General features: G+C 40.4%; 1 protein-coding gene across 4 annotated transcripts in view; it reads right to left on the bottom strand.

Annotated features, from left to right (window-relative positions):
* The window catches only part of TBC1D22A (TBC1 domain family member 22A), a 441804-nt gene that overhangs the window by 325141 nt on the left and 99751 nt on the right, over positions 1 to 16912 (bottom strand). For all 4 annotated transcript variants that reach the window (XM_024216533.2, XM_024216565.2, XM_024216541.2 and 1 more), the window contains one exon: positions 7992 to 8106. In XM_024216533.2, the coding sequence (XP_024072301.1) occupies positions 7992 to 8106 (115 nt within the window). The remainder of the gene's footprint in view (positions 1 to 7991; positions 8107 to 16912) is intronic.

The following is a 16912-nucleotide window of genomic DNA, read 5'->3' as shown; positions in this document are numbered from 1 at the left end:
GAACCCATATCCCTATCTTGGCACTGGGCCACCTTGCCAAAGAGTACATAAATCGAAAGGGGTACTTCTCAACGGTGTTGCAAGCGCTGGTGGATCACAGGCACTGTTTCACCGACATCAACATGGGATGGTCGGGAAAGGTGCATGACATGCACATCTTTAGGAACACAGGTCTGTTCAGAAAGCTGCAAGCAGGGACTTTCTTTCCAGACTGCAAAATAACTATTGGTGATGTTGAAATGCCAATTGTGATCCTGGAAGACCCAGCATACCCCTTGCTCCCATGGCTCATGAAGCTGTACACCGGCAGCCTGACAGCAGTAAGGACCAGTTCAACCATAGGCTGAGCAAGTGCAAAATGGTGGTGAAATGTGCCTTTGGACGTTTAATTTATTTATTTATTTATTTTTAAAGTATTTCTTCGAAGCATGGAGGTTCTAAAAGTTCTCAAAAATAATTTCTTAACCAATTTGTTAACATGGGCAAAACAATGCATTTCCCCTTAATCTTGTTCTCGGAAATGTCTGAAATTTTTGCTGAAAAACTTTCCAGAAGAATTCAGTCCAAGGCAGACACACCTGGAATACGAAATAGTTAAAGTTTGGCAAAATTATAAGCAACTGAAAATGAGGTCTTATAAGAAGAGGAGTCAGGCAACCTTAACTAGAGGTGTTGCTCTCTGTGCACCTATAATAATAAACAAAAAGAAGAAGATAAAGCTGTTTGGAAAAACAAACAAAAATTCCACAAACATTTGTCAAGCACAACAATATTTTTTCCTGATTTTTCTTTCCTGAAAAATGGGGAAAATAGAACTACAATTTTCTTTGATGACATATTCCTTGATTTTTATGGTTTTTTAAAAACAAAATGTTTCCAAGAATGCTAAAATAGAAATACTAGTTAATGACAAATGAAATTAACTTCTTGGCTCAACATTTCTGACTGAACCTCTTCCTGGCAATCAAGATCTATGAAGGTGAACATTCTCTCACCAAGGATAACCATCTCCTAGGTACTTTTGACTTGATGGGAATCCCTCCTGCTCCTCGTGGTGTACCACAGATGGAAGTTACCTTTGAGATAGATGTGAATAAACCTTACCCAATTGTCCCTTCCATTGCATTTTCTCTTCTGTAAACTCCACCCCCACCACCAACCACCGTATGTTGAATGAATAAAGAGCCTTTTCTCCTCCATCCATCCAGTTTTATTATGCACACAAACACACAGAGACAGCAAAGTAAAGTAAAATAACATGGGGCAAAAGGGATGATAACACTGTTGGGGGAGAAACAAGAAAAGCTTGCTTACAGATGCACTGCAACAAAGGTGTGGGCACCTTACGGTCCTTGTACCCTCCCCTGGTGTTGAGCGCAAGAGATTTTCCCCCACCTCATAGGACATTTGGGGAAGGAGGACTTAGAACTGGGTGATGATGGCAGCAGGTTCAACATAGGCTGCAGAGGGACTCTAGTATCTAGCTGCCTTTCTTGAACCTCATCCAGATGCCTCAACATGTCTGATTGCTCCTTTATAATCCACAGCATCTCTTCCTGTGGGGCACGCTCTTCTTTCCTGCATGCTCTCCTGTCCTCCCTGTCCGTGTCCAGGTTCTCAGACAGTGTAATCCTCTGATGCTCTGAGCTCTGTCTTGTCACTCTCCGAGGCACTCATTGAACATGTCCTCCCGAGTCTTCTTTTTCTGCCTTCTAATCTGGGAAAATCTCTGTCCTCGTGCCGACAGACAAGGTTTCAGCTACAAGGAATGCAAAGCACAAGGGTAGCATTGACAGTGCATACATTGTTTCTGGTGCAAAGTTAATTCTTTAATTAAAAAAACCACCCCTCAATACAATTCACTGGCAAGCCACAACGTAATCACAACCGTCGGCTACTGCAAGAGTCAGTTGGCTGTTCCAGCCATGGTGAGAAAGGCCACAAGGCATGGGCAAGAGGTCTTGTGCTGCTGCTTTTGTGAAGACATCCTTGGGATCACAGGTTGGAACTTGAGAAAAGCCCCCTTTTCCGTAGCAACCTGGATGGTGCTTGAGGACAGGCACCAGTGTAAAAACCCCCCAAATTGTTTGTTACAAAAGCGGCACCAGGTGAGGAGGAAAGGGAGACAAACAGGAAGCTGCCGCCCCTCCCCTTCTTTTTCAATGCTGCTTGCAATGCACAGTGATCCCTTCTAACCACAACAACGGCACGTTTGGGAAAGTGTGGTTGTGTGACCCATATTGAACCAAACAGGGGGCGGATTACCTGTTGAATTGTTTGCGGTTTAAGGACTTGCATTGAAAACTTCCCATTTCCCCCAGGTGACCAAATGCGATATCACTCTCTGGAGGGTAACAGAGGTGGCAAAAGAGCAGAGGCTGCAAGCATCTGGCTACAGACCTGGTTCTTATGCTGCAATGGTGTGTGCTGCAATGATGCCAGCAGAGTTAATACTGGAGTGGCATGGGAAAGTGTCCTACCGTGGTAGATGAAATAAGGCAGCCCTTCCCAGAAGCCTTCTGAAAAGGATTGCAGAGTACCTCCATGAAAGCTTCCTAGAGATCTTCATGGAGGATTCCCGGGCCAACACCATGCCCCCATAAACTGTCTTTTTCGGAGAGCATCCTCTGCATAGCTGGAGTGGTCACCGATATGCATTACACCTACTCTTTTGTTCAGATTAAACAAAAAATAATAGTTTGATTTAAAATGTGTACTTACCAGAGGTGCCTTTCCCAGAATCATGCTCCACCGCCAACTGGTCCTCTGAAGGGATGGGCTCCAGGGTTAAAAACAGTTCTTGGATGTCAGGGAGAATGGATCCTCCACTTGCCTGCCTCACATTCTCCTCCTCCTCAACAGTGTCCTCCTCGTTGTTGCTACAGGTCGCCCAGGGCTCCTGGGAGGTATCCACGGAGCATTTTGGGGTAGCGTTGGGGTCACCGCCAAGAATCACATGCAGCTCCTCATAAAAGCGGCATGTCTGTGGGGTAGAACCAGAACGACTGTTCACCTCCCTTGACTTCTGGATGCTTGTTGAAGCTCCTTTATTTTCACATGGTACTGCTGCGTGTCCCTGGTGTAGCCCTTCTCCCCCATGCCCTGAGCAATCTTGGCATAGATACCAGCAGTTCTTCTGCTGGATCGGAGCTCTGCCTGCACAGAGTCTTCTCCCCACACAGCAATAAGATCCATCACCTCCCGTGTACTCCATGCTGGAGCACGTTTTTAGCCTTGCGTCTCCATGATCAGCTGTGCTGGTGAGCTCTCCATGCTGATCAAATAGGAAATGAAAATTCAAAAGTTCCCAGGGCTTTAACAGGGGAGTCTGTGTACCTGGCTGATGTTCAGTGGAGTTGAAAGAGCTCTCCAGAGCAGTGACAGTGGAGCACTGTAGGACACCTCCTGGAAGTCAATTAATTCAAATTACACAACGCAGTGTCTACACTATCCCCATGTCGACCCGTGGATGTCGAATCAAGCACTACGACTCTCACGGAGGTAGAGTACAGAAGTTGACTTTACAGGCCACTTAGGTCAGCGGAAGGGACTCGGTAGTGTAGACACATACATTATTAGACAGACATAATGCTGCTTATGTTGACCTAAGTTTGTAGTGTAGACCAGGCCAAGGTTTCATTTGCCAAGGAACCAAATTTAACAATTTTTAAATATACTAACATATAGACTGATCTATTAACCCTGGCTAATGGAAACGGCCCATTTCAACTTAGTGAAAATGGTAGATTACGGAGCCCTAGGGGTGGGGGTCAGACAGGGCCAGCAGTAGGTTTTTTGTGACCCAGGATGGAAAACATTTGTGGTTCCGCAACCACTCAATAGAGGATTTAGCACCCCCAAGTATGATAATTTGGTACCCTAAAATTTGGGCACCCAGCTGGCCACCCTGATTGCCCGCCCCTAAAGCCAGCCTTGAGGCCAGCTTAAGCACCGTTGCAATGAACATGAACCAATGACAGAATCCAACATGTGTCCCAACCCAGCTGCGGTCCATTACTGTGTTCTGACATCTTCCTCCTGCTTCTGCTGAAGACTTTTACTGCTCTCACTGATCCTGAAATGACCACAACAGTAAACAGCCCTCCAGGACAGAGCTTCAAAAAAATAAATAAAAAAAAAAAAAAAAAAACAAAAAAAAAAACCAACCCACAACCTTCTGTTACTCTCTCTTCTATGCTCTCTAGAGCCACAAGCAGTGAACTACAGTAAAAATAGCTGCTGCTGCCGCCGCCGCCATCTAACTAAGGGAAGACAGTCTGGCCAACCTCAGTTTCCTTCTATACTGTAAAGGAAAGGGGCAGAGGCAAACTTTGAAGGCTAGCCTACTTATTCTCAAAAGAAGGCCAGTGGCAAACAACTCAATTTTCTCTTCCCTCCCTTGAGTGATCTCTGTCTCCATCACATTCAACCAATGGCAATGGCTCAGCAATGGGGCAGTCAATGGACTTTCTAAAAATTTGTGGCTGGGGTCCAACTGAGCATCACAATGGATGCAGTGACAGTGACTCCAGACATTCAAAACACCAATAGGTGTGAGGAAGAAATGAGGAATACAGAGAATATCCAAGTGAAATGGTACAAGACTCATCAGTTTGGATATTTAAAAACAAGAGTGAATTTACACATGAGCCCAGTCCTTGCAGGGAAACTAACTGGATGACTCTCCCATCCCCAACATCTATGTTAAGTGTTCTAGTGACGTGGTATTCCCATATTGACATGCTCAGCAGCCTACCTTGTTGATATATGCTTACTGGACATCTAATATGGAGATATTATTTTAATGCACCGTGGCGAATTAGTGAGATATAACTGTATTACACAGCCACCATTGTGTTATTGTTGGCACATTCATAAATTATGTTCCTCCATTCAGTCACTTGAAATACTCTAATTGGGTGCCTTAAAGTTAGGCATCTTAACCCATATTTATTAGGGTATGTCTACACTACAAGCGCTACCATGACAGAGATGCACCAATGGAAGAGATCTTCCATCAATCTAGCTGAATCTACAGTGGGAGCTAGGTTTTCCACAGCCCTAAGTGATGTAGCTAGGTTGACATACATTTTAGGTGTAGACCACATCACAGGAAGCTAAACATGTATAATTTAAGTGCCTAGAAAAGGAATTTACTGTGCTGGGAAACCCTGTGAAAAAGCAGAAACAGATTTCTATTTGTTAAAATATGACTGTTGCATGGGTTAAGGTATTTGACTAACCATCTTAACTCTTCATGACAGAGAATCATTGTGTTTGAACAATTCACAAATTACAGACTATTTACTAATAAATGACTCACTTCTATAACTCATGTTTCTGCTCAAATTAAGCTACACAGATGTCAATGAGCAATGCCATCACAACAGTGCATTTTCTTTAAAATGTAATTAGTGTACAAAAGATCACACTAAACAACATTCCCACTTATGAACTGGCAATGATTATTTACACCTTCATTACATGAGGCCAAGTTGCTGCCAGTGGAAGAACACACAAAGAATTTAAACTTGCAACAAAGTGACGACGACGACGACGAAGAAGAATGGAATAGCTTATCCTGGAATGTAATCCAGTAATCATAAATCACTCATGTTTAAAAGTTGTGAAAGAATATTTTTTTTTAAATGTAATGTTTAGTTTGCTATTTAAAGCAAATAAAATTGTATCATTTTAAAATCTGCATAAGATTTTTTTAAAATCTGCCATGGGGTAAAAGGTGGTGCTATATGTCTATTGATTAAACACTACACAAGTTTTGACAAATCTATCCAACGTCCAGAAATACTATTTAACTCCAGTGTGTTATTTAGTTCTCGCAATTTTTATCCAAATAGACTTAATATACTTTTGCAATACTATGTTTTAATCTTATAAGAAATTAGTGATCAAGGAAAAAAGCATTCAGTGCTGCCAATTCTCACATCTTTATCAAAAGTGTCACAATTTTTTGTGCATTTCTTAAAGCCCAATCTCTAGAAGCCTATGATTAGGTAAGAATATCAGCTTTCATTTAAAAACAATTCTAGGCCTAGGTTGTGGAAAAAAAACCTTGAAAATATAACTGGAGACCACCATGAAGGCTCAAAAACCAAAGGCAAATAAAACAAATTCATTGCTTATTTTCGTTTTTTGTTTGTTTGTTTGTTTTTTTAATTTAATGATTTTAAACCAATCTCAATTTTGGGAGGAATGACTATTTTTAAATGTTCTGGGTTAGAAAAACTCAAATATATACTGGAAAAATATAGTTCACATGAATATTGTATCCCTATTTAATAAGTAACTAATAGAAATGAGACTTTTAAAATGTAATTCACAGATACACACATCTTTTCATTGGCATATCAACTTTTACTACTTTTTTTGGTTGCTGTGTTGTTGTCCAGTTTAAAAAAAAACTACAATTACTGAAACAGTCATGTTCTCTGATCCCATCGTACTGACATTCAGGCAAATACATTAACAATCACTAGGGTCTCACAAGGAAAGTTGGTGGTAAAGACAAACTTATTTACCATATTAATTAAATGGTCTATTTTACATGGAATATCAATTCTCTAATCACATCTCATTTGAACTTCTTATTTCAATTAACAACTCTAAAGTCTACCAACAGAGATCCTACTGTTCTAGGATCATTAAGAACATTTTCATTATCTGTCAAATGAGGGAGTAAGAGGCAGAAATGCAAGCACTCTCAGGAGTAGGCCTCTACCCCTACTTAAGAGATGATTAGGGAGTAAGCAACAGTAATTCTCATTAGTTGCTTAGCAATGAAAGTCTTCCTATTTAACAAGAAATGAAACAAAGCAAGAGAAGTGTTGCCATGCAAATCAATAAATGGATAGTCTTTTATCCACTCAAGGGTAATCTGTCCTCCATTAAATCTAATCAGTCTAGGTTAGGACATTGATGGGATAACTCAAGAAGGAGCTGGAGGAGGAGTAAAGTAAAGATATATACACAATATACAATGTACTATGTATACACACATATATAGCACTTCATAGAATGTCCTGCGTAGTTATATATGCAACTGTGATTGTTTTCATTATATGTATATTTGAAAAGAAATTAAGGGAAATGTAAAACAGTTAACTTCAAATATATTATTTTCCACTCTATTGTTGCTTACCCTTAATAATGACTTATATTTATTCTAAGAGTCTACGCAGTACACACACAAACTACAAAATAGATTAGGAATTTAAAATGGAACAAACTACAATCTGAAATGTGTCAGTGATTTACACAAGCATAACCCAATAGTTTATAATTAGTAGTGAATTTTTACAATAGCTTTCCCTTCAATAATTTAGTTATAATGCATAATGCAAATTAAAATAAAATGATGGCAAAAATTATTCCTGGATATTTACAGCTTTTACACAAAACCAGCCTTTATAAAAACATTCATAGATTCTAGGATTCTAGGACCGGAAGGGACCTTGAGAGGTCATCGAGTCCAGTCTTCAGTCTTTATGATCATAATAAGGATTAAATTATAGTTAAAAGACAACAGTATAATATAGGGTATGCCCTAATTCTAAAAAGTCCAGCAGGCCTCAGCCTTGCCATCTGATCCATTAGGGACTCCTCCTGCATCTCCAATAGCTCTCTATGCAGACAAAGTTTCAGAGTACTACAGAAGTCAATGAGTATCTACACAAATCAGATTGCTGGATCAGGACCTTAGTTTGTAACATAGGCCTGGATACCTTAAAGTTACCATTTTAAACATGTAAATAGTTTTAGTTGTAAATAATACCCCGCCACTTCCCTGCCCATATATATTTAAGGGAATCACCTGTTATATAGTTACATTTGCCAAATATATCATCCTTATACACCAGATGACCATTCATATACTCAAATGTAATTTATTTATCCAGCTAAACCGTTATACTAAAATGCGGATATTTTTCTGAAATCACCAATTCGTAATTAAGTATTGTACCAAATCTTACCTATATATTCACAAACGAAGACTACAAAAAAAGGAGTAACAAGGTCATTTATTCCCTGAACATATCCACTGGCTGGATGACGTATTGCCCAGATAAACAAAATTCGTTCAAAAATCTGAAAGAGAGTTAAAGAAACTGTGAAGCAAGGAATTTATTAAATGGTGAGTACATTTTAAACACGATACTTGAAAAGCATGAAGGACAAATTTAATATCATAGACAATAACTAGCACTAAAAGTATGCATACAGAAGCATACATGAACACTGGTATTCATAATTAACTGTCAACATTAATTAAGTTTCTCAGTTATTTAAAGAAAGCACTTTCAGGATATTAGCACGTTAAAACCAACCTTGTACATAATTCAGCTATATTAGTAACCAAAAAAAGAACTTTTATCACTGGAGCTTTTAAAATAAAAGTAAGATTTTCCCCCCTTTGGGAATTTTACCTCACCTTTCCACAACCCCCCCCAATCCCTCTCAAAGATAAATATATTACTAAGAACCATACTTTGTATTTTTCCAAAATAACAAAAGGTCTATTCATACTTCTGTGATAGGTCACTGTAGATTTATGCAATAATTCACCCCCCAAAAACCTATAGTTAAGCTTGCCTTGCACCCTTCCAGAATAGGTAGGGTAGTGAAACTTAAATCTCTGAAAACTAGGAAATGTAGAGTCAAGGCAATGTCTCCCACATCACACCCCAACAGAACCTTAACTCTGCCCTCCTTGAACAATGGCCTAACAAGTGCTTGTGAAAGACCATAGGACTGTACCCTTTCTGAGCATGTTGAAGACAGCAGAGAGCATGAAGAAGAACAGTGTGGGGGAAACTTAAACCTTTTCTTGACTAGGATATAATTTGAGTTTAGGTAGAGTTTCACAAAAACAGGCTAGATAAGCCCCCAACCTACACTCAACCACTTCGCCTACTTCAGATGAACCCCCTAAGACTTGCCATATGTTAACACGTTCATTGTTGTCCTAAGGATTTTCTTTGGTTAAGTCCCAGCTGACACTGTATGTCCTTGTAACGTATGCCAAGAAAATACCAGAGCTGCAATGCAGCGCAGAGAGGGTGTAGAGCAACGTGTGTATGCCAATGTAGACGAGCAGTTCGGATGGGCAACGAAAATACATAACAGAGCATTAGAATGGGTTAAAGCACACTTATATCCCTCTATCTTCATGTCACACCAAGTGGAATGTCTGCCTCTTAGAGGTGAAAGAGGACGCAGTTTTAGCAGCCCTGAAACTCTACAAGCTTTTAAAAATATTCCTAAATGGCCATTGTGATGGTAGACTCTGATCTCCTGCATAAATCAAGCCAGAAAATGATGGGGGGGAGGGCAGGAATTCTTCTAGTTGCCATCTGGGCAGAGGTGCAGCTGTAATGTGAGCTCGGGCAACTTGCTTCAACTAATGCCAGAATCAATACTGCCACATCTAGCATTGTGAGGGTTATTGGCAGCACATGAAGAGGAATGATCACTGAGAATTTTATTGGACAACACAGCACAAAAATACAGAAAGTGGCAGATTTTGTTAGGGATAGGTAAGGTTTGGTTTTGTCCCAGTGCCTATTGCTAGTTCCAGGGGGCAGAGTTAAGGTTATGTGGAAGTGTGATGGAGGAAGGCATCAGCTTTGCTCTGTTTCATAGTTTTCAGAGGTTTAAGTTTAGCCCCTTACTCATTCTGGAAAGGCACAAGCAGCTCTAGGCATTAGCTCCGGGAGTTGTGAACTGTTCCATTCAGCTCAATGAGTGTTCTCATCCCTCCATGCCCAATCTCAGAGCTTGCATGCCTGCACTATGCACTGAGTATATCCATTTTAATCTCCCCACACAAGCATGCCTGTTCCCAGTGCCCAGCCCATGCCTAGTGCTTCCCAGTAGGAACAGAGGGAGCTTCTCCCAGTAGATAACCAATTCACCCTGGCTGGGACCCCTACACCTGTAATTGCCTCTTTGGTGTCATTTTCTACTTGGCAAGTAGACCCTCCCATATCAGCCCAGCCATCCAGGCCACCATACTGGGGGTCATATCCTGGCCACATTACTGCCCCCAAACTTTCCTAGGATAGGGACTTGGGAAGATTACATTGAGGGTATACCTGAGGTGTTCTGAGCTTTCCCAAAATTGCACACACCATTCAAAACAACTCCCTTGTAGCCCAGACACCTAGCAGTTGGTGGGTTGATGGGACTAATGTGCACATCACACAAATCTCTAGAGGAAAAGATTCAAACTCGTAGTCCTTGGCCACCGTGTAAGTACATTATTAGGTAGGTCACTCAAAAAAGGAGTTCCTTAGGAAACAATAGCTCTCAGAGATACCAACTGTCTATAATCAGAGGTCCTAACGCCTTTATAATGTAATAACCTTTGAAAGGTTTCTAAACTGGTCCCTGAATATTGAATTGCTGAGCTCAGGGGCGGTTCAGTAATATAAGTTTTATGAAGGTCAGAGCCTTAGTATTTTCCTTGTCTGCATTAAAAAAGTTAGAAAATGTTTCAGATTCTTATTAGCAGCTCATTGTATGGGGTTGCATCTCAAGAACCATTTGACCAAGTGACCCCAAACATGCCCCAAACTCTACCTGAGGCCACATTTACACTGTGGGAACTACTGTGGCACAGTTGCACCACTGCAACTATGCTGCTGTAGCTCCATAAGGTAGACAATTCTGACCTCAACAGAAGGGGTTTTTTCCCCGTCGTTGCAGTTAATCCACCTCCCGCAGCAGCTAGGTCAATGGAAGAATTCTTCTGTAGATCTCGCTATGTCTACACTGGGGATTAAGTCAGTTTAACTACAGCCCTCCAGGGTGAGAATTTTTCACACCCTTGAGTGACAAAGCCAGGTTGATTTAAATTTTAAGTGTAGACCAGGCCTAAGCCCCTGTTACAAAATGCTAAGTTTCAAGATGATCCCCCTATGGACGTGGGTTTTAGAGCACTTTGAATGTAAAAATCGTTGTCGGGGGGCTATATCTCAGTAACCCGCTCTACCAATAACCCCACACTTGCCCCATCTCTGGCCCTGATGAGGAACTGCAACTTTCAAAACAACCTAGGCATATGGGTTTTAAAGTGTTTTAAAATATTGGCTCAAACAAAAAGTTCCGCCCCTGAAGCAAAACTTCCAAAAGAAGAGACTTCTGCAGCCTCAGTCTAACCTGAAGTAGAATGCAGGTAATTTGCACAGCAGACACAAATCTGCCAAGGGCAAGACTTGGATTCACAGGTCCTTGGATGGCACTTGGTTTTAATATCTACAGCATATTGCTCTGAGGCACCCACTGACTGACATCAGGAAAGCCTCTATACACTCTTGCTCGCCACAGAGCAGCAGTCTTAGAGTATATGCACAAGCCACTTTCTCTAGTGCAGACCCTAGGTGTTTAACAGTTTATAGATCCAATTCAATCCCTTAAGAACAATATAAACAGTGCTTGCTGGGTGCCGGACACTAGCCAAAATCAAACCTGTTCAGGCAATATCAGTTTTTAGATCTTTGGGAGGAGGAATAAATGTAGACTAAAAAAGGTACAAAAATGGAGGAAACAGCTCAGATAAAATGCTCAAATGACTCCAAATTTGCACTACCAACACCGCCTCAGCAATGCACAGCAATTTAATACAGTGTGAGCATACACCTCTACCCTGATATAACGCGGTCCTCAGGAGCCAAAAATCCCTACCGTGTTATAGGTGAAACCCCGTTATATCGAGGTAGCGGCGGCAGGGCTCCAGCAGTGTTTTAAAGAGCCCCGGGCTTCGGCAGCTGCGGGAAGCCCGGACCCTTTAAATCGCCAGCCGAGCCCTGCTGCCGCCGCTCCGCAGCAGCCGGAGCCTTGGGCCCTTTAAAGCGCCGCCCGAGCCCCACTGCTGGAGCCCCGGGATTACTGCGCTATATGCGAACCCGTGTTATATCAGGTCGCATTATATCGGGGTAGAGGTGTACATGTGAATTTTAGAGCACTTAGAAAGCTCATCAAAGCCTTAACAGCTGACATTTCAAATTAACTCTTGTGTGACGAGGGCAGCCCCATAATTAAGCATATTAAATGGAAGACAGAACTACATCCTACATCTGGCTGGATGCATATGGATAATATGAGAAACAAACCAAGTCATTTGAGTTTTGAAACAGTGTAATTTTTTTCCTTTTCTGTTTTCAACTCGATTTCCTGATTTCATCCAGAAGCTGAAGTGCCCAAAATGCTACTAGAAAGGCTATTTGATGTAAGTTTCTACTATAGTACTAATTGTGACCCTAAGAACCCCTAAATGCCAACTGGCAAAGGGTTCACTGTTCTACAACTTCTATTAGGCCTGACAAACTTACTATACCTATCACATTGCTGTCATAATATTTATCTGTAAAGAATATTATGTGACATCTTCACAGTTATTGCATTCTGTATGTACAGATGATATTTAAGAAGTTGTGTATATGTACTAAACATATGTTTTAAAACCCGTATCCCAGACAGAGCTAACAAACAGGTTTCTTCCAGACAAGAGATAAAATATGTACCTCTGACAAATGTAAATTAATCATCATAAGTCAACATAATAGAAGCCAATTTGCATAGGACAACATGAGGATGTGAAATCAACATGAAGTCACCAGGCACTAGAGAAAACACATTAGAGATTTTTACTGACTCTGGGGATAAGAACAATGACTTTGGGGAAATACAAGAGGAAGGCTAAAGGACATTTTTATCCATCACAGAGAGCAAAAAGGACAGCACCTTTTACATCCAATAACAGTCGATCCCAGCCATTCTCAAACTGTGGGTCAGGATCCCAATGTGAGTCATGGAGTCCGAGCTTGAGCTCCACCCCCACCCGGGACAGCAGGGCTTGGGCTCCGGCCCCCTCTCCCCCGTACGGGGAAGCCGGGCTCGGGATCTCCCCCTGGGCTCATGTAGTAACTTTGTTGTCAGAAGGGGGTCACGGTGCAATGAAGTTTGAGAATCCCTGTGCTAGGAGATTGCTTTAGGTGAGAAGCTACTTTAGACAAGGATTTTAGCCTCTTAAAGCTAAATTTAGACTCTAAAAAGCCTGTTGTCCTTTTTGTTTTATATGTAACCATTTCTTTTTCCATTATCCTTACTTGGTATCTCTTAAATCTTTACCTTTAGTAATACTCATGATTGTTTCACTATAAATATATCTCCATGATGTAGTGTTATAAAGGACCCAAACCTGAGTTGTACTAATCAAGCTGTGTGTTTTTTTTTTGGGAACAGCAGACCTGGTAATTACTGTGGATGTCCAATGACAAAGGCTGAATATTACAGGAGGATGCTTCCAGATGCGCTTGGGGATAGGCATGCACCTATTGTTAACCTGCAATGCAAAGTAAGGACTGGCAGAGCTCTGAGGAGATTGTTTGGGTGGCTAAAGACTGGCGGTACCTGGGAACAGACACGCAGTTAAGCACCAGCAAGTCTCTCCTTCATTGAGACAAGAGGATGAACAAGGTGTCTCAGAGTCCTGGGCACCCCAAGACAAAGCTTCGCACTAGTCACCATGGAATCGTTCTCACAGTATGCCTGATTAACCACATGGGAGATTTCCAACTTGATTCCTAAACCAACAATCAAACTTTGGAATGCTGATCTGAAATTAAACACAGAACCTTGTGAGATTTGCCCATTACATGCCAATTCTTCCTTTGATATGAGTTAACGCATTAGTATTGAGAACTATATGCATGTATCTAAAGGAGACTATTCAATCATCTTAAACATTAACTTTGAATTTCCTTGCTGTAATCGCATTAAAGGAATTCAGGCCTTGAATAATTTTCAATAGGTTTTCATCATATATAGTTTCTTTTTGTATTAACTAGAATTAAAAAGAAAGGACAAAAAGTAAAAAAATAAATTCTTGCCCCATAAAGTCCAAAGTTCCTCTGAACTACATTTTTTTCATATAATCTGCACATACATGATAGACTAAAGTGTCGGAAGGCGTTTTTACAATCAAAAGCTGTCAAAACATAATTAAATATTTAACACAGACAAATCACAGAAAGAGTAGCCATCATGACTAAGAAAATTCATTTAAACCATGCCTATAACAGTTATTAAACCCTCAAATAAGATGCTAATTATGAATACGCTGACCGACAATTGTAGAAGCTCTGGCAGAGGTCCTACAGTTAGGAGAGAGAGTATAATCTTGCTCCCTTTCTTATGGGCCTTGGTTGATTCGCTACTCCTCCATCCTTGGATCTTCTATTTTAGTTCCCACTTTAGTCAGCAGAACCTTCACATGACAATTTCCGGTAAAAGTAAATACATAAAACTCATGAGAAAGAAGCAAATATTCCTTGTTTACTTCTACCCAGTGCCCAGGAGGTAACTTTAATCTATAGCCTTTGATTGTGTAAATACAAATACAAATATGGACAAGAAATGGAATGCACCATTAACAAATCCCATGGGGAGACAACTTGGGGACAAACTCAGCGAGCAGGAACAGATACAAAGCAACTGCGGCATTCACTTTTGGAGACAGACAATGCCATAACCCACACACCTTCTGGGTGTGGTGTTCTGTCCCATCTAGTGCCACAGAGACCACTTAGAGAGCAATTAATGAGTCTGCTCTGCAGCCTTAGCTAACAGCCAGTTGGCTTTTAATATGATCAATATCACCAGAACACACTTCAAGATTCATGGGTCCTATACATGCCTATCACAACATATGGTGTACTTCATTCACTGCATCAAATGTTCCAATAACAACTATGTGGATGAAGCCAGTCAATCACTATACTCTCAAATGAACTCTAAGACAAAATACCATGTGGGCAAAACTTTTCACAAAGCAGTCACTCCATATTTGATCTCTCAGGCCCAGTCATCAAAGGAAACCTGCACAACACCTTCAAAAGGCAATCCTGGGGACTTAAATTCATAACTCTGGTAGACACTAAAAACCATGGACTCAGAGACACTGTTTTTATGGCTCATTACAACAATTTGTAACACACCCCACTTCCTATTAACCCTTAGTTGCCCACTTCATTTTAAGTGGTCTCCTACACCATGTGTGAACCACTTAAGCTTAATCAATCCCAATTTATATTTAGCTCAGAGACTCTGATTACCTTCCACAGACCAGAAAAAGAGCTCTGTGAAGCTTGAAAACTTGTAACTTTCACAACCAGAAGTTGGTCCAATAAAAGATATTACCTCATCTACCTGGTCTCTCTCATTATCTGGGATCAACACACCTATGACTACACTGAAGGAAAAAAATCTCAGGTACAGTACATTAACTCGTACTTAAAAGAGTGTGCTGTCTATTTAAGCAACTATGTTATCTGCCAAAGGACCATCAATAGAAAAAGCCCAAAATAATTCTGCCTGTGTTTAATGAACACACAAAGGCCTGGTCTACACTAGGGAGGTGTGTGTGTGGGGGGGGGGGAAATCGATCTAAGTTACGCAACTTCAGCTACATGAATAACATAGCTGAAGTTGACATACTTAGATCAACTTACCGTGGTGTCTTCACCACGGTGAGTCGACTGCTGCCGCTCCCCCGTCGACTCCGCCTGCGCCTCTCGTGGAGCTGGAGTACAGGAGTCGAAGGGAGAGCACTCAGGGGTCGATTTATCACGTCTAGATTAGACACAATAAATCGACGCCCACCGATCCGGCGGGTAGTATAGACATACCCAAAAGAATCTGAAATTGCTTTTAACAATGAATCCTTACTGGTTAGCAGTACCTATTAAAGTTCCGTTGACTTACATGATTTTCATGTTTTAGTTGGCAAAAGCAAATTAATTAAAAGTTGTATTCATTTTAACCTACAAGATATCTCTCCTCTTTATGGTAATTTCTACTAAACAATAATTATTAAAATGTTTTATTCTGGCAGCACGCACTAGTGCTGAAGTTGAGTCTGTCAGCATTTTCATTACATCAGCCTAATTTCAAAGGTTATAATTCAGCTCTAAAATTTCCCTCTAGACTGTGACTGTTAATAACAAGCAATAGCCTAGGAGAAACCTTTTTTTACATTTTTTTTTTTTTAATAAATTCACATGAAAAACTCCTTGGCCACAACATGATAATAAGAATGCAACAAAAATTATGGATTGCCTTTTTATAACTCAAACCCCTCCACTTTTAAAAACAAAATGTTACAGTCTGTTCTTTCATGCACACTGTGCAGATTAAATAATTAACCTGTTGGAAAAACTAGACAGTAAAATGTCATATCTAGATTAATTATCAATATCCATTTAACACTCATGTCTCTAGCTGTATTATTCTAAATCAGAAACCTATGGTAGCAGAACAGTTATATTGTTACAATCTATTATGTAAATTTGTATTTAGACACTTTTTGCCCTTTGGGAAAAAATAGAAATCTAGAAAAGTAAATCAATAATATGCCAGGCATCACAGATCACCAAATACTGTAGTAGAGAATCATCTTTTACCTTAGACACAACAAAGTACACTGAAGATGAAACTATTCCTAGCTCTTAGAGAGACTTCCACTTCCCTCTGACTTTATAACTAGAAGGGTAATCCACTGGAGAATGGAGCCCATCCATGGAGTATAAGTATGTCTCATTTCTTTACTATTTGAAGTGTTACTTTCAAAGTCTTTTTGGAATATTTTATTTCCTTTGCAGTACCAAATACTGCCAAAAAAGAAAAAAGAAAAAGTTACTTGAGCTCCTATCCAATTTAGCTTGGCTAAGAGTAGGGCCATACAATATATTTTGCTGAAGTAGATAAAATATCTTAATTCTATCTCAAATTCACATTTAAAAATGGTGGTGTTTTAAAACAGAGGCTTAATTAATAATTTAAAAAGAAATACACACACGCTGTGTAGCAGGCATCTCAGACGGGATACTGCATA

The sequence above is a fragment of the Terrapene carolina genome, unplaced genomic scaffold, assembly GCF_002925995.2.
Source record: "Terrapene carolina triunguis isolate 2854851 unplaced genomic scaffold, T_m_triunguis-2.0 Scaffold68, whole genome shotgun sequence".
NCBI lineage: Eukaryota > Metazoa > Chordata > Testudines > Emydidae > Terrapene > Terrapene triunguis.
This window is presented reverse-complemented; position numbering and strand designations above follow the sequence as displayed.